The 18319-nt window shown below is 36.7% G+C and overlaps 2 protein-coding genes across 5 annotated transcripts in view; one reads left to right on the top strand and one right to left on the bottom strand.

Annotated features, from left to right (window-relative positions):
- Positions 1-2760: 2760 nt before the first annotated feature.
- ATP5F1A (ATP synthase F1 subunit alpha) lies at positions 2761-10662 on the bottom strand. The gene is made up of 12 exons (XM_051969679.1): positions 10531-10662; positions 9448-9526; positions 7531-7700; positions 5868-6041; positions 5618-5784; positions 5257-5405; positions 4792-4943; positions 4442-4666; positions 3970-4077; positions 3727-3871; positions 3133-3283; positions 2761-2974 (listed from the first exon to the last, which is right to left on the bottom strand). Exons 1-12 carry the CDS (start codon positions 10588-10590, stop codon positions 2893-2895), a joined length of 1662 nt encoding a protein of 553 aa, XP_051825639.1. The 5' UTR covers positions 10591-10662; the 3' UTR covers positions 2761-2892.
- Positions 10663-17213: 6551 nt separating this feature from the next.
- HAUS1 (HAUS augmin like complex subunit 1) overlaps positions 17214-18319 on the top strand; it is a 37559-nt gene continuing 36453 nt past the window's right edge. For all 4 annotated transcript variants that reach the window (XR_007949251.1, XM_051969678.1, XM_051969675.1 and 1 more), the window contains exon 1: positions 17214-17338. Coding sequence is in view for 3 of the 4 variants with exons in the window: in XM_051969678.1 (XP_051825638.1) it covers positions 17252-17338 (87 nt within the window). In the remaining variant the exon portion in view is untranslated. The remainder of the gene's footprint in view (positions 17339-18319) is intronic.

The following is an 18319-nucleotide window of genomic DNA, read 5'->3' as shown; positions in this document are numbered from 1 at the left end:
TATCACCTCCCTCCTAAGATTGTTGTGAGGATCAAAGGAGATAATCTTTGTAGTTAGCTTAATGAACATTGTTGTTATATAAATGCTATCATTTCACAGCAGTATAAGCAAAACTTGAGAGAATACCTAGAGCTGTATCATAGTATAGCAATACTTGAGAGAAATAAGCTTTCAGCAAATTGATGATCTTGAATTACATGGGAACTCAAATGTTGATTGGAATCATTCTTATTTAAAAATAACTTTTGGGGAAAAAATTAATTTCCTGATTTTGCTTCTACCAAAATTGTTATTTCTATCACCCAAGATCCTGAAAGTTCATATGATGGCAGAATAATTTTGGAGATAGAAGGCATAGACATGAATCTTTTCTATTTGTATGGCTTTGGACAAGTCATTATGTCTCTCTGTGTTTCTTCACTTAATAGCCTTTATAGTCCCTTCAACAGTTCTATAATCCTATAAATCACATTACTAGGAAACTGTTATACTGATTCCTTGAAAATGAGGATTCCATGGAATCCCATCCTAATAACCATATTTTGAAGCAATTTCTCTTCAAGACATTTTTGTAATATATCAGAATTTGTTACTTTTTCATAGCTTTCATGATTTGACTTGAAAATTAAAGTTCTAATTTTTCCTTCTTCATGCAAGGGTCCCTTTTTCCATCCTCCAAGTGCAATAGTAATTACATTCAGGGACCCAACCATAGGCAGGTGTTAATTTTGTACAATGGTAGGGTAGTTTTATATCTTGGTATTCTTTTTAATGCCCAATCTTTCTGGTTGCAGCAGCATGAGATGCTATTTTGAAAGTATAATTCTTTTAAGTCCCTTTAGATTTTAGTCTGATAACTCATATGACAGGCTTTTACTTGTACTTTTTCATTCTTTTAAGATTGTTTCATTACAAGTAACTCAAATGAAGATCCATGGTAAAGCTAAGCAGGTTAATGTACACTCCACCAAAACTGATTTGTGCCAGTTATGTAAAACTTAAATGTTAGAAAAGATGTTGGCTGATTGTGTACATCTTTTGCCAGATCAGTCCCTTGTACGCAGGAGTAAAAAGGTGGCATGATAAAGTTATGACACTGTGAGAAGACAGGAAAATTAAAGAGGGGAAGGTTTGGGGACAAAAGTTCAGTTTGGAAAAGTTAAGTTTTAACATGTCCATGGGACATTCATTTCCAGATATCTAAAGAAGTGAAATTAGACAGAAGTTGGGGCTGAATAACTCCAAATCAACTGTATATAGAATTGATTCATAAAAGTAACAAGTGAAATATAGGGAAAAGGAAAGAAGGTTCAGAGCAGAGATTTACAGGAGGAATGGTTACCAAAGAAAGATGTAAGACAGGAGAAAAGTGCTAATAAAACCCAAGAAATCATGGTGAGAAAAAGCCCTCAGATTTGACAATATACAATCAAAATCTTTTACACAGGGCAGTTTCAACTGAATGATGAGATCAGATGGTGCAAAGTTAAATGACAAGAAATGAAGTATAAACACCAATTTTAAGTTTAAACATGGAGAAGAAATATAGGATAATGGAGATGAATATGTTGAAGACAGGGTTTTAGACAGCAGAAAAGCAGACAGTAGACAAGGATTAAAGATTACCAAGAGTAGGGATTATGGCGTGGAACAATCTTCTGGAGAAATAATGGAATGGGATCAGATGTGCATAGTTTGCTTTGACAAGGGCTACCTTTTCATGGGATATAGAACATAGTGCCAGCATCTATATGATGTGAGGAAAGGCACTCAGTGAATGGTCTTAGCAATTGTTTCAGTTATGTCCCAACTGTGACCCCATTTGAGGATTTTTGGCAAAAACCATTAGAGTGGTTTGCCACTTCCTTCTTGAAAAATGAGGAAACTGAGGCAAACAGGGTTAAGTTTTTTGCCTAAGGTCACACAAGTAGTAACTAAATCCAAATTTGAATTCAGGTCTCAACTCCAGACCCCAGTGCTCATTTTTATTATTTTGTATTACAGAATTATATGGAAAGCTTTACACAATACAGCAGACACTTTTATCTCCCCGGTTTGAAAAAGCATACAAAACTTGAGGTAATGAAACTTAGCTTAAACAGAATACAAAATTCAGTTAAAATTGGTCTTTATGCCAGAAGGTATTAAAAGTCATTTGCGATTTAGGAGATATAGTGAAAAAAACCAAAGAATTGATTAAGACAAACTCTGGTTCAGACCTAACCTCTTCATTACCTTTTTATATCAACTCAAGCAAGCCACTGAAGTTCTCTGGACCTCATTTTTCTTTATTTGCAAAATGGGTGAGGTAGGAGTGGCAGGAATTAACTTTTTTGTTGGTGTAGACCCTTTTCAGAAATCCAGTGACACTATGGTCTACTTTTTATAGAGCAAATCAATTATACCAAAACAATCAAATATTTAGGGGCAGCTAGATGGTGGAAATCAGGAAGATCTGAGTTCAAATCTGGAGTAAAAACTTTGTGTGATGCTAGGCAAGTTATTTAACCTTTTTTGCCTAAGTTTCTCATCTGTATAATGGGGACACACTAAAGTGAATGGGATTAAAAAGTTCAGACACCCCACCTACCAACCTCTGGTTAAGAACTTCAGGATTAAATGATCGAAGATGTTTTTCCCAATTATCTTATCAGAAGTTTAGCTTTGAATACAAAATACGAAACCATTAAAAACTGATGCCAGAAATTCTATCTATAGTTTAAATAAAACAAGCTCAGTCTCTTCAATGACAACAAGACATTAACATGGAACCCTTTATTCATAATGGGATTTCTGTACATTAGGCGCAAGAGTGCATTAAAGTCCTATAATGAATGGAACCGAATCACTAGAAGATACAACAAAAACCAAATTGATAAAATTTGTGGGATTTTAAGCTTCAAATCCAGCCAAGAAGTTTGTGACAATTTCCTTCAGTTTTGCATCTGACTGTTCTGAGATCTTTCCATCAGTTCTGTATACAAAAACAAGACAAAAAAAAAAAAAAAAAAAGAGTTGTAATTTCTAAACTAGATAAAATTTCTCACTTTACTGGTTTCACTTTGTTAAAAACAATAAAACTCACAAATTTTTCTCTTCTATTATCAAAGGAACTAATTATTTTTTGGGTACCTGATATTATTCAAGAGGGACTGGTGTTGGCTGATGACGTGAGCTAAGAAAGCACTCTCAAACTTGGTGATTTTGCTGGGCTCCAGTTTGTCCAGATATCCTCGAACACCAGCGTAAATGACTGCCACCTGTTCTTCAATTGCCATGGGAGCTGAAAAGAAAGTCAACAGTTATCCATTTGGATAATTATGCCAAAACCTAAGAAATTTATTGCTGTCATTGATTATATGTAATTTTATATATATTACTAGAACCTATTCTTTTTCAACTACATGAAAGTCTAACATGTGTTTCCTTTTTTTGAAAATTAAGGTTTTATCACAAATGATCCATGAAAATCACCATCAGATTCAAGAGGTAAATTATAAGATTATTTATAACCAAGACACATTTGGCTTTAAGTATAAAGACATTTATACAGTTGATATAATTAAATTATATCAATAAGTCATATTCATAAAAAGGATGTAATCTATCCAACATGTTTTTCCTCAACTTTAATCTCTTTAGGCCTCACTTTTACCATCTGTAAAAAAACGAAGAGTTTGGGCAAGACAAATTAGATCCTTAAGAAAAACAAGAGGCACAACTCACAATACTGTCCTTGTTTCAGCAACTCAGTCAGACGCACACCACGACTCAGCAGTTGTTGAGTAGCAGCATCTAGATCAGAACCAAACTGAGCAAAAGCTGCCACCTCACGATACTGAGCCAACTCCAGCTTCATGGTACCTGCCACCTAGAGTGCAGAAGATAAACTTGGATTATGAGTTCCTTATTAATCACAGATACTAATTTAAAGATTTTGTTAACTTTACAACTGTGACATCAAATTACCTGTTTCATTGCTCTGGTTTGAGCAGCTGATCCGACACGGGATACAGACAAACCAACATTAATGGCAGGGCGGATACCTTTGTAGAACAACTCTGTTTCCAAGAAAATCTGTAAATGAGAAAAATTAAATTACTGACAATGCCAAATACAAGAAAAACTTTAAAAGTTTTTTGAGAATTAACCATTAAAAAACCTTAAAACTAGTGTTTAAATAAAGTCTTAGGATCTCTCAGACATATCAAGAACTATTAAGGGGACATGATCATATAAGTAAGAAACATCAAAGCCAGAATTCTTTCCACTATATGATCATCTGGGTCATGACAGTTGCCCGAGTTTGTTTCCTCCTTTACAGTGAGGAGATTGAATGGTAAAGTTTTTTGCTGTCTAAAAACCTACTACTCTGACAAAAATCACAATATATTAACAAATGAAAAAGATAATTATCAAACTATTATGATTTAAGAAATACCTGTCCATCAGTGATGGAGATGACATTTGTTGGAATGTATGCTGACACATCACCAGCCTGTGTTTCAATCACTGGAAGGGCAGTCAAAGAGCCACCTCCAAAAGTATCATTCATTTTAGCTGCTCTCTCCAGCAGACGGGAGTGCAGATAGAACACATCACCAGGATAAGCCTCACGACCAGGAGGACGACGGAGCAGCAGAGACATCTGACGGTAGGCAACAGCCTAGCATAAACAGAAAAAAGTGTAAAAAGAATCGACATGTTCTTTGAAATCAAGTTTAAAAACCAACCAATATTCAACACCATCCTTTTACCACTTTCCCAATTTAAAAATGAAATTCACTCAACCTGTTTGGACAAGTCATCATAGATAATTAGAGCATGTTTGCCATTGTCTCGGAAATATTCTCCCATAGAGCATCCAGAATAAGGAGCCAAGTACTGAAGTGGAGCAGCATCAGATGCAGTGGCTGAAACCACGATGGTATATTTCATAGCATCTGAAGAGAGAAAGGAGTTCCAGATTTCAAATAATTATAATTTAAAAGTCAGGTTCCCCAAATTGTGAAAATAATCAGAAAACAACATAAGAGATTTTTAATTTGGAATCCATCAAATTAAATATCAAAAAATTAACTTTATAACATCATAATTAAAACTGTGATCAAGTGCTGCAGATTAGTAGAAATAGCTACTTCTTTAAGGAACAATTAAAATCTCCAGTAGCCATCTCTGAAATTTTTTTTTTTTAAATTGTATTTTGAAGGCAGTTAATTTTACACAAAAATGTTCAACATAAAGGCTCCCAAATACCTGCATCTGTAAGTCTCTTCACCAGCTGAGCAACAGTGGATCTCTTCTGACCAATAGCAACATAAATACAATATAGCTTCTTCTTTTCATCAGTTCCATCATTAAAGCGTTTCTGATTAATGATTGTATCAATAGCAATTGATGTTTTGCTAAAATAGATTTAAATTAAATAGTTAGAAGCATGCCAACTCACATTTTACTAGCCACTAACTGATTAAATCATGAATATAGCTATTATACTTTTTTCCTACAGAATTTTAAGTTGAACAATATAACAATGTTAATAAATTGGATTTAAGCTGAATAACTAAGTAATCTCCTTTTGGAGAAAACAGAAGAGTTAACATTGTTATATCTTTACCCAGTCTGTCTGTCACCAATAATCAGTTCACGCTGTCCACGGCCAATTGGTACCAAGCTATCCACAGCCTTAATGCCAGTCTGCATGGGTTCACGCACAGAGATTCTTGGAATGATTCCAGGGGCCTTCAGACCAACTCGTCGACGAGTTTTGGAACCAATTGGACCCTTTAAAAGAAAAGAATTTTTACTAAGCATTGTTTTACACCCTTCCCACCAACCTAGTTCTTTAAAATTAGTTTTAAATCTACCTTTCCATCAATGGCATTGCCCAGAGCATCTACGACACGGCCCAAAAGTTCCTCACCAACAGGAACATCCACAATGGCTCCTGTTCTCTTCACAATATCTCCTTCTTTAATCAGTTTATCATTACCAAACACGACAACACCAACATTGTCAGGTTCCAAGTTCAGGGACATACCCTAAAAGAAATATACATAACAGAAATTCAATAAATATTGTGGGAATTTTAAAAAGGCCACAATAGTTTGTAGATTGATGATGCAAAATAGGATAAAAAGAAATAATATCTATGCTTTTCTTTTCTGTTATAAGTTTATTATTTGTAGGTGATATGAATATTTGACTGCAGACATATCTGTATGCCTTTATTTTCTGTCCTATTAACCAATGAAGAATTTTTTTAAAAGGCAGAAGAAAAAAAAAAATCTTTGTAGAGCCTTAGCTTTGAATTCAATCTATTTTTGAAGCTAATTAAAATTCCCTTCCAATTTTTCAATAGATCCTCGATTTATTAATTTGTTATAGGAATCTAGAATTTTCAAGCTAAGATAAACAACTAATTACCAATTTCCCCAAATGTTAAGTCGTACAATTCATCGTAACTAATAGTGATTGGATTGGCTCCTCAATCATATTCAGAAGACAAAATATACTATAAATAAGAGCCTAAAGTATAATTCAAAACTTGGGCATAAGAGTAAAGATGAATACATAAAACAAAACAAAACAAAGTCCATATTGAAACAACTGCCATTCTTGTCTCAAAATAAGACATCTACCAAAGGATCTCTCTCTCCTTATCCTATTTCTAACAGTTATTTTCGAAATATCACATTGTCCCAATTCCGGGGAACCCAACTTAAGAAAAAAAAAAAAAAAATTCTAAAAATAGGTTAATCTCAACCACATGACTCAGAAAAAACAATTTGCTCCAAACTTCAAGCACACTTGAATAAGAATACTAAAAGTCTATACCAACACTATCACTATGAAAACAATTTATAGAAATTACTTGTGATTTTTTAAAATAAGTATTTAATCCATATTTATAAGCGTTGGCACAGATTTGAAAATATCTATTTGAAAAAGTTTATGGAGCAAGACTAACCAATTGCATTTAGGCTAGGGCTTGCACATACTTAATTTCTGAGCCACAAGTTAGTCATCAGTGTATTCCATCCACAATTCATTTAATGGCTTTAACATTTACTTTAACATTTCTTACAATGAATGAAGTTGGGTATAAAACAAAGAAGAAACTAGCCCTTCCAAAAACATTCAAGTAGTCTAAAAAAGATATTTAACACATGCCCACGTGTCATTCAATCTTTTAGTATCTTAAAGATAACCCTAAGTTATAGATGAAAGGAGTTTTGACATGAGAAATTCCCACAAATATGAAACCAAAGGCCTGAACTCCAGTCAAAAGCTTTTAAGATTGTCATGTCAAACCCAAATAGAAATAAATCCCTGCTTACACACAATGACTTAGAAAACCACACATCAATGTTATGCATTTTTCACTGTATTTTTGTTTGTTAAACTTTATTTCCCAATTATATTAATATGTTTTCAGCTACTAGTCTGACACCTCTGTTATGAGGTATCCCGCCAGATGAAGGGATTACTAAGAACTTGAAAACATTGTGTTGCCACAAAGAAATTTACCTTAAGACCTGAAGAAAATTCCACCATTTCCTCTGCCTGAACATTTCTTAATCCATGTACGCGAGCAATACCATCACCAATAGAAAGGACTCTCCCAGTTTCTTCAAGGTCAACAGAGGTATCAGCTCCCAAAATACGCTCTTCCAGAATAGAGGACACTTCAGCAGTGCCTATTAAGTACAATAACATTACATATTTATTTTTTGGCTTCCTGAAATTAAGTTTGCAACATATGGAATTCATTTAATAAATACATATGACAATATTCAAAACACACACCTAGATCAAAAAGATAAAAAGCTCTATTCAATAAGGTAACATACCAACTATGAAAATAGGTTTTAGCTTATTAGCTTGAGAACAAGTGAATCCAAATTAAGTGAGGGAACAAAACAACATCAAATGGTCCTTCAAGAAATATCCTCTTCCTGTTCTATTCCTTGTGTATTTGGTTATTTTGGGAACCAAATTCTTTAGTGGAAGTGAAGTTACATTCCACCAGCTATTACAGATTTTATTTATGTTCTTAGTTTATAAATCAGAATAGAATTAGAAAAACTAGGCAGTACCAATATATGGTTTAACAGTTTGTTTTCAAGTGCCTTTTTATGTAAATGATACCTTTCCAAAACTTTGCCACACTTCCTAAGAGGTGACTCAAGGCTTGAAAATAAGCTAAGAGAGTGCAATAAGAATTTACATTTTTGTAAATCACAGCTCTGCCACTTCCAATAAAAGCTTTTAACAAGTCAGTGAGGCTCAAATAAGAGAAAATAACTATTAGTATTGGTTAAAGCTGTAGCACTTAAACTGCGCTTTTAAAAAATGTAGCTTTTTTTTTTTTTTTTGGAGTGGCAAGGAATTGAAAATTGAGCAGAAGTCCATCAATTAGGGAATAACTGAATAAGTTACAGTATATGAATATAATGGATTATTGTTATTTAAGATATTATGAGCAGACCAATTTTAGAAAAACCTGGAAAGATTTATGTGAACTGATTGATGTTGAGTAAAACCAAGACAATATTGTACTCAGTAACTGCAAGACTATATGAAGATCAACTATCATAAAGACTTAGATTCTCTCAGCAATATAGTCATTCAAGACAATTCCAATGAACTTGGAAAGGAAAATGACATCCATATCCAGAAGAAACTCAATGTTAAGTCTATAAAGACTAAATGTGGATCAAAAACACTCATCTTTTTTTTGTTTGCTTTTTCTTTCTCGTGGTTCTCCCCCTCTCCCATTCTAATTTTCTTTCACATCAAATATGGATATATGTGACATGATTTTACATATATAACCTATATAAAATTACTCTGTCTTAAGGAGGGGAGAACTAAGAGAGGGAAGAAAAATTCTCCAACTCAAAAATCTTGCAAAGATGTCAACTATTTTTACATGTAATTGGAAAATAAAATATTATTGAGAAATGGGAACCAGATATAGCGATTCAAAATTAAAGAAGCATTTATTAAATACCCACTTATATACCAAAAATGAAATAATTTCTGTTCAAGAGAGCTTACATTTAACCCAGAGATAACAAATGCATACATGCATTTACATATATATATATATATACACATATAAGGAAATTTTGCATACTTTTTTGAGGATGGGGAATAAATAAAGGCTTCTTGTAAAAGGTGGCATTTAAGTTGGGTCTCTGAAAAAAAAAAAAAAAAACTAGATATCCTAGAAAGTGGAGATGAAGAAAAAAGTACATTCCAAGCAAGGAGGAGGGGATTGTGCAAAGGTGTGAACAATGAAGCAGAACACAGCTTTCTCAAAAAATGCTCTAGAAAAATGATTTTAAAAATTTCCTCTCGAATTAAATCAAGGCTTATCTTTCCTGAAATAATTTCAAAATAACCTTTATACATGCCTTAAAAATATAAATTTGAACTTACCAGACTTCTGAAGGCGGCTGTTAGAGGAATGGAGGTTCCTGGTTGCAACAAAGGCTGCTCCCAAGGCATTTCTGGAGACCTGAGCCCAAAGAAAATCATTAAATAATTAGTTGCTATAAACTTTTTAGTTATTATAAATTATTATGCAATAACTTAGTTATTTCCTATTTCACTTTAAGCAAAGAATTTTAGTGATAAAAACTCAAGAATCTGAACCATAATGACCTTTATTAGTCCTTTTCAGTGTTATGCTCTTCAGGGTCATAGCAAAGAAAATTCACTGTCTAAAAACCAGGACCTGTCGTTGACCTAAGGCTAAAAAGTCTCCAGAACTCCAGAACTATTTTTATAGATGAACAGTTAAGTGACTTGCTCAAGGTCACAAGTACTAATAGCAGAACTGGAATTTAAATTTAGGTCGCAACAATAAATCGAAGGGACAGCCTTCCACCCCCAAAGTCTTTATTGTATTAATTTGCAAAACTTTCGGCCACACTATGAATGTGGTGCTCCCTGCAGCACCTCATACTTGCACTGACATTCCCTATTTAAAGGCTTACTCTCACCGCCACCAATCCCTCCCGCTTCTAAGCTTCGGAGGAGGTTTGATCAAGGGGGCGAACCTAGGCCCCGCTGACCTTCAAACTCACGACCGCCAGTCATGGGCCGCCTCTGGGGCTTCTCTCAGCACGCCGGACTCTTGACTTTGGAAACGAGGCTAGCCGAGCACAACTGTCGGCGTGTGGTATAGAGCTGGCTAGGGCCGGGGACCGAGGCCGCCAGGGGAAGGCCTGACCTTCACGGGGCACAAGGTAGCTCCCGCCGCGGACACTGAAGGCCGACCCGAATCGGCTCGGCCAAAGCCTGCTCCAGAGTCGCTACCCGCGTCCGCTGACAAGAGGATCCGAAGCCGCGCGTGCTCGCCTGGCCCGGGGCCTCCACCGACTCAGCCGGCCACGGCTGGAAGATGGCGGCGCAACCTGTCTAGTCTCGTGCCGCGCCTGCAGCTGTGGCAGCGAAAGAGCTGCGGTTTCTGTCCTCCTCCCTCCCCTTTTCTCTCTGCTAGCTCCGCAAGGTGCTTACCAGCCCGGCTTGGCGGGGGAGGGCGCGGGCCAAGGCAGCGGCGACGCGTACAGACAGCATCCTCGCAGCTCTTCCTCTGGGGTCCTGTGCAGCCGCTGCCTCCTGACTGACTGGGATAAAATGGCGGCGGCGCCGGCGAAGGTCAAGTCGGCTCGCCCACCTGACCCGGAAGTGCTCCCTCCCAGTAGTCCCCTCCCTCTCTCAATAGTCCCCTCCCTCCCTCCCACCCGCTATCATTCACTTCTTCTAAAGTTATCTCTGTCCTTCAGGATTCTTTCTCTCCCGCCCCGCCTCCTCCTCCTTCCCCCGCCTCGACAACAGTCGCTTCTGTCCGTCAACTTCTTCCTTTCCCCAGCAACCTCCATCTCGCAGTTCACAGAAAAAGAGTTCCGTTTTCCGAGGTGACCTCTGCTTAGCGTTGGTTGAGATGAGCGCATTGGCTAGCGGTGACCTTGGGCGACGCTACCCAGAACGCTAGTCTGGGGCCGACTACAAGCCACTAAACTGAGTGGAGGAATGGCGTAAATAGAACACGAGCCTGCAATGGGCTTTATCCAGTGCAAACCTGTGAAGCCCATGAGGAAGCATTTAGCCGTCCGCAAGACCGCGGATTTGGGATGGAGAGAATTTAAACTGCCTCCATTCCTCCTTAGCCCTCCAGGTCCACCCGAGGAGTTGGGGGATGGGGTGGGGAGTGGGGGGGAAGGCAAGGAAGGGAGTGGTGACAATGAATTCTTAAAAACATTAAAATCAACTAGGCATGAGATTATGTCAGGCTTGCATCGGATAAGGGTTAAATGTAGACTTAGAGATAAAGGACCTAATCCCAGAATTCCTAGAGTAGTTCGAATCCCATTTTTGCCGCTTGTCTTATGTGTGACCTATGTGTGACCTATGTGTCATAACCTCCCTGGGCTTCAATTTTCTCATTAGTTGGACGACTTCCAAATTTAGACCTTTTCAGCGCTAGATGTTTATACAGTCCCGAGAAACCTGTTATTTCTGATTCATTTCCCTAACTCCTCTCTTTCTGGACATATCCAATTAGCTGCTAAATTCTACAGCTAAGTGGTGCATCTGGTAGAGTGGCCTGACCAGGAGTCAGGAAGACACTTCTTCGAGATTTTAAATGGACCTCTAATGTATTAGCTGTGCAAGTCATGTAACCCTGTTTCCGTAGTTCTCTCATCTGTCAAATGAGTTGAAGGAAATAGCAAAAACCAGTTTAGTATCTTTGCCTAGAAAATTCCAAATGGGGTCATGAAGAATCTGACATAATTGGAATGACAGAACAGTAAGCCTAATTTGACTTTACATCTCCAGGTCCCAACTTCTTCCAAGCCTTTTTATTCTCAAACTATTGCTCTTTTCATCCTGTAATTTTGTATCCCTCTTTGTTCAGAAAATTTTAATGACAATTTCATTACTTGTTTCACCAAATTTCTTCACTTGACAAATGAACCACCAGTTTAATAAATATCTTTTCTGCCAAACCAACTAATGAAGATCACAGACGTTTTGCAAGTACCAGCAACAGTAGAATTAATACATAAAAATGTTTCATTTACACTTTTTGTTTTTATACCACTATTCTTTCTCAATAACATTCCCACTTTCAATAAAACTTTCTCATACAACAAAGAAAATCAATTAAGCCATAATATTAATTGCATCAGATAGTATGAACTCATTTGAACTTATAGCCAACTACCTCTAAACACAGGGAAATAAAGTGTGTTTTATCATTGGTCTTCTGCATCCAAGAATGGTCATTATTACAATGGCCCTTTTGGAGAAACATTATAGTCATTTATGTTACATTTAATCGTTTTTTAAAGTCAGTAACTAAGTTTTTGAACACAGGAGATTTAATGAATGTTTGGTGAATTTAACTAACTTGAATCCTAACTCTAGAAATTATTTATTCCCTGACTTTAAGCCACCTCGTGTAATTTAATGAAAATCTTAAAAGTTTGACAAAAAAGAAAATAAAACAATTCATAGAAATTTAATAGTATATTACAGGAAAAGATTCAGAGGTAGTAGGTTCTAGGGTTGCTCTCCCTTCCCCCTCTCCATCCTGCTTATCTGAAAAGGTCTTGAAAAAATAACTTAATTGAAGTTCTTTCAGATGGGAGAATTCAAAAAAGAAAGATAGGTATATAGCTTTAAAAGATATCTGGCAATCAGCCCATCTCACAATATGAAGTGAATGCATTGTACTACAGGGCCAGTTTCATAGACTTTGTTCATATTTGATTGCCTTTTAGAATTCAACAAAGAAAAAAATAAAAGAAAAAAGGGGAAAACCTTGAAACAAAGTAAGTTTATTGAACAGAAAGTAGCTAAATACAAATAATATTAAGTGAAATCTTCATTTATTATTCATCTCCCTCCCCCCAATTCTTCATTCTTCCAAGCTTCTCTATTATATTGAGGGCAACAATATCTTCCTAAGTCAGGCAGACTCACAATCTAGGTGTCATCTTATACTTTTTACTCTCTATCACTTTCCATATATAATCTATTGCCAAGTCCTGTAGATTCTACATTCAAAACATTTTTCATATATATTCCCTCCCTTCTTTCTTCTTTCTCCACTCTAGTAGAACCTCTCATCATTTCAAGCCTGGACTACTACAATAGCCTGATTGGCCTCCCTGCTTCAAACCTTGTATCTTCCACTGAGCTGTGACAATGATCTATAAATTCAGGTTTGACAATGTCAAATCCCTATTCAATAAACTCCAATGGCTCCCTGTTGCCTCAAGGATAAAAAATAAAATTCCTTTTCAACTCTACATAATCAGGCCTCTTCCTACCTTTTTATCCCTGTTATATCTTATTTCTCTCTAACATACAGTGATAGTAGATTCCTTTTTCCTCTTTAAATAAGATATTCTACCTCCTGACAGAACATTTTTAAATTCAATTTTATTTTCAGTTTTGAATTCTCTCCTTCCTACTTTTTCCTTCCTCAATGAGAAAGCAAGAAAAACAAAACTCATTACAAATATGTTGTGTCAAGCAAAAAAAAAAAAAATCAAAATACTTGCATTAACCTTGTCCAAAAAAAAAAAAAAAAAAAAAAAGCTTCTGTACACACTGTGAGTTCATCATTTTGCTGCATGGAGGTGGGGATAGAATGTTTCATCATGAGTGCTCTGGAATTGTGGTTGATTCTGTTGTGTTGATTAGAGTTGCTTAGTTTTTCAAAGTTGTTTGTCTTTACATTATTGTTACTTAAATTGTTCTCTGGATCCTTCACTTTGAGCCAGTTCATATAAATCTTCCCAGAGTTTTTTTAAAAACCATCTCCATCATTTCTTAGAGCATAGAGTATACCATTACATATATATATATATATGTATGGATATGGATATGCATATATGTATGTGTGTCTATATGATATATACCCACCTGTCCCCAAAGCCCATTAGTATGGGATTCTCTCATTATTAGTAGAGATGAATGCCCTACCTTGCATGAGGGGCAGAGAGGAGCTGTGGAGAGGTGAGGGCTTCAGTTCTCAGGCAGTCTTAGTTTAGGTTGTCATCATTTGGGCTTTCTTAGCTTTGAGCTTTAAGAGAGAGGATGAAAGAGGCTAATCCCTTCAAGTTTACTGAAAGAAATGACTGGGAAGACATGAGAAGAAATGGCAGTCTTCTTCATGTCCTTATTTTCAGCTTGCTACTCTAGAGACTTCAGGAGTTTCCCCTTTAATGAGATCTGGAAGCTCTCTGTTGTTTGGGTTGTTACTGAACTCACAAAGGAGTACCCTCAGTCTGTATTGCCTGATGCACATTCTCTTATGTATACCTTCTTTAATTTGTCTGGCTCTGATTTGGATGTTTTTGGTTTTTGTTATTCTCTTTGTATGTGGTACTGATATAAGATGGTAAAAAGATTGACTCGGATATAAAAATTGGAATTTCCCCTATTTCAAGAAAGTGATCAAAAATTTAGATAAAACTTAGGCAAACAATATTTAAAGGAGCAGATAGAGCCACTTTTAGTCCCTCTTTCTCTGAGGAGAACAGAGTCAAAGCCTCGTCACTAATCTGTTGCTTTTCTTTCTATAAGGAATTAAAGTCTTCCTTGGAGAAAGGTAGGAGACACTAGAAATGTTTATTCTGTCTCCCTTCAATATACACAAAACAGCATTTTTTATAGAATATTTATTTATTTATAGAATATTTATAGAAACACAAAAAAGTGGAGCCCACACTCATAGTGCTCCACATACATTAATGGGAACCCCTCTCAGTTTCTAAGTCTTAGTCAACAGGAAAAGAGCTTCCATGAATATTTTTCTAACTCTGAGTCCTTTTTCTTTTTCTTTGATCTCTTTGGGGTATAGACTTATCTATGCTATTTCTGAGTGAAAAAAGTATGTACAGTTTAATAGCTTTGGAGAATAATTGACAGTACCTTTTCACTTCTTGTCTCTCCAACTGAAAATAATTTTATTTATTCCACCTCTTTAGTTCCTTGATTTCCTTCACGTTTCAGTGAAAATCCCGCCTACAAGAACACTTTCTAGATTCCCCCTAAATGAAAGTGCCTTCCAAGATTATCTCCAAATTGTCCCGTACATGTTATTTGCATATGTCTCACCAACGAGACTGAGTGCCTTGAAGGTAGGAACTATGTTTGCCTTTCTTTGACTTCCTAGTACTTAGAACAGTGCCTGACACATTGAAGCTACTTGTCTTGACTTAAATCTGGAAATTTTACTGAGAATTTATAGGAAGTATGAGTAAGAAAAAACTTCAGAGGTTTTATGAAGGAAACTACTAAAGGTTTAGAAATGGACACATGAATTTATCTGTTTGTCCAGTGATTGAGAAGTAGGGTATTTATTGATTCAACATATAACTAGCGTCTACTCTGCAGGGGAATATAAGTGTGTACATACAGTCCATGCTCTCAGGGAGGATATAATCCAGTAAAGAATACTCAGAAAGGAGTGTCTCTTCTGGTTGAAATTGGATGTTGAAGTAGTTACTAACTTGGATCAGAAGCATCACAACATTATATACATCAAACATTTTTGTCCACTTTCCTTGCTTTACCATAAAAAAGCAAAAAACAAAACAAACAAAACAAAACAAAACAAAACAAAAAAACATGAGTAGAAAAATTAAGTGATTTGCACAAGTTTCAGAGTTTATAGTCAATGAAAATCATTGGGAATCCAAAGCAGGATAATGTTTTGCTTTATTTTGATTGGATTTTCAACTTCCACTTTTTATGACTTTCACCAAAAACTCACAAAGCATGCAAAAGCGTATTTTCCCCCTTATTAATTTTTATTTATTTTGTCAAGTATTTCTTAATTACTTTTTTGTAGTCATCTTTTTAAAAATGTAATTTCATTACTTTTATACACATTTCTTTATGAATCATGTTGAGAGAGAAAAATCTGAACAGGGAAAAACCATGGAAGAGGAAAAAAAAACACAAAAAAGTAAACATAGCATGCTTTGATTTACATTCAATCTCTATAGTTCTTTTCCTGGATGCAGATATCATTTTCTTTTTCTTTTCTTTTCTTTTTTTTTTTTGCTGAGGCAGTTAGGGTTAAGTGTGTTTGCCCAGGGCCAGGGTCACACAACTAGGTAGTGTTAAGTGTTTGAGATTAGATTTGAACTCAGGTCCTCCTAACTTCAGAGCTGGTACTCTATCCACTGCACCACCTAGCTGCCTCCCAGATATTATTTTTTATCCAAAGTTTATTGGGATTGCCTCAGATCACTGAACCACTGAGAAGCATCCAAGTTTTTCCTAGTTGATCATCACACATTTTTGCAGTTATTGTGTACAATGTATTCCTGGTTCTGCTTGTTTCACTCAGCATTAGTTCATGTAAATCTTTCTAGGCCTTTCAATAATCAGCTTGTTCATAATTTTTTATAAAACAATAATATTCCTTTATCTTCATATACCACAACTTCTTCAGCCATTCCCCAATTGATGAGCATCTACTCATTTTCAAATTCTTTGATACAACAAAAAGAATTGCTACACTTTTGCACATGTGGGTCTTTTTCCCAACTTTATGATTTCCTTGGGATACAGACCCAGTAATGGCCCTGCTGAGTCAAAGGATATTATACAATTTTATAGTCCTTTGGGCATAGTTCCAAATTGTTCTTTAGAATAATTGCATTAACATTTATCTTTGAAAATTTTGAGCTCCAAATTCTCCATTGCCCCTCTTACACACATTAAGAAGGTAAAACATATGTCAATCATACATCTGAAGTTTCCCAAAACATTTCCAGATAATAATATGCAAATAAAATAAGCTCACCCGAACCCCACCCACACCCTACACAAAAATGCAAGAAAAATACAGCGATAAGTATATGCACCAATATAAAGGAGAAAAGGATTCTAGTAGAAAAATAAAAGGGAAGGAAAGTAAATAAGGAAAAGGAAAGAGAAAAAGTGCAGGGGACATAAACTAGTTTTGCATATATATGTTTCCTGGGCCAACAAGAGAAAGCAGCGTGAAGGGGGTAGGAGGGCCTTGAAAGAACTGTTTCGGAACTACACGAAAGAACTACAACTTCCAGAAAGGCCGGTAGGGGTGGGGCATTTCGCCGGAAAAGTCACATGATTCCCCTCCCCCTCCCTTTTAGGCGCGAGCGCCACCTCTTGTTTATCTGGAAGTTGGCTAGTTAGAGTCTAAGCTGGTGGCGCGGAGCATCACGGGATGTGGCGGGAGCCGCAGACCCTTCAGGCGGAAGCTATGGAGGGACGGGAAGAGGAGCAGAAGGAGGAGGAGGAAAAGGCTGAGAAGGTGACTTGGAGTGGGGGTTGTGGGACTCTTCCCACGAGGTGGAACTTTGGAGCCCGACTCTAGACCACCTCAGCCTCTAAAATATGTATCGTCCTTTCCTCCTTCCCCCAATGGGAGACTTCCCAGAGCTTTCCCCGAGCTCTACCCCCGCAGCCACCTTCTGGGACCAGGCCTTCTCCGTGGCCCCCCATCTCCCACCTATCAGATTGGACAGTGCTTGGTACACTGTAGACTCTTCTTAAATGTTTATTTTAAGATTAATAGATTGTAGCCCTGGAGGCTGGAGCGGAGAGATTTGAAGGCTTTTATGGCCAAATCCGTCTTTTCTTCTCTGCCTCTTTCCATTATCTAACTTATCTTTTCGCCCCTTCTCACCCCCTTACCCAGCTTCGGCCTGAGACCTGACCTTGGGAGTCCTAACTTTAGAGCTGCAAAGCAATTCAGAAGTCATCTAAGGCTATGGGGAGAAAAAGCAGTTTCTAATAATTTAATTGCTAGGAGTTTAGCAATGGACGCAGAGTATATCTGTTCTTTTGGTTATTCAGAAATTAAGATACCTATTCATTTGATATTTAATGGGGAGACTATGTAAGTAATTGGGTAAGTACAAAGGAAAAGATGGAAGAAAATGTGGAAAGCGAAAGACATTTATAACTAGGCACTCAAGAAAAAGCCTTTTGTAAGCCGGTCAGATTTGAACTGAGAGTCAGGAAAAGAGATAACCTGAGTGTCATTGGGGCAAGCATTCCAGGCAATGGAGGGGCAGCCTGTATAGAGGCTTGGATTTGGGATGCAAATTGGCCACCATCGCTGGGCCATAGAGTAAAAGGAGGGGAGTGAACAATTGTTTTGTCCAATTCACACAGGTAGAATAGTAACAAAAAGAACCAGGATTTGAAATTTGCTCTCACTCAGAATATAACATTTATTGCACTGTATCACGACACTGCCCTCTTTCTCTTCCCTTTCCATTTTCCCCTC

Source organism: Antechinus flavipes, chromosome 1, assembly GCF_016432865.1.
Source record: "Antechinus flavipes isolate AdamAnt ecotype Samford, QLD, Australia chromosome 1, AdamAnt_v2, whole genome shotgun sequence".
Classification (NCBI taxonomy): Eukaryota; Metazoa; Chordata; class Mammalia; order Dasyuromorphia; family Dasyuridae; genus Antechinus; species Antechinus flavipes.
Note: the sequence above shows the minus strand (reverse complement) of the source record. Positions and strands in the feature narration are given on the sequence as shown.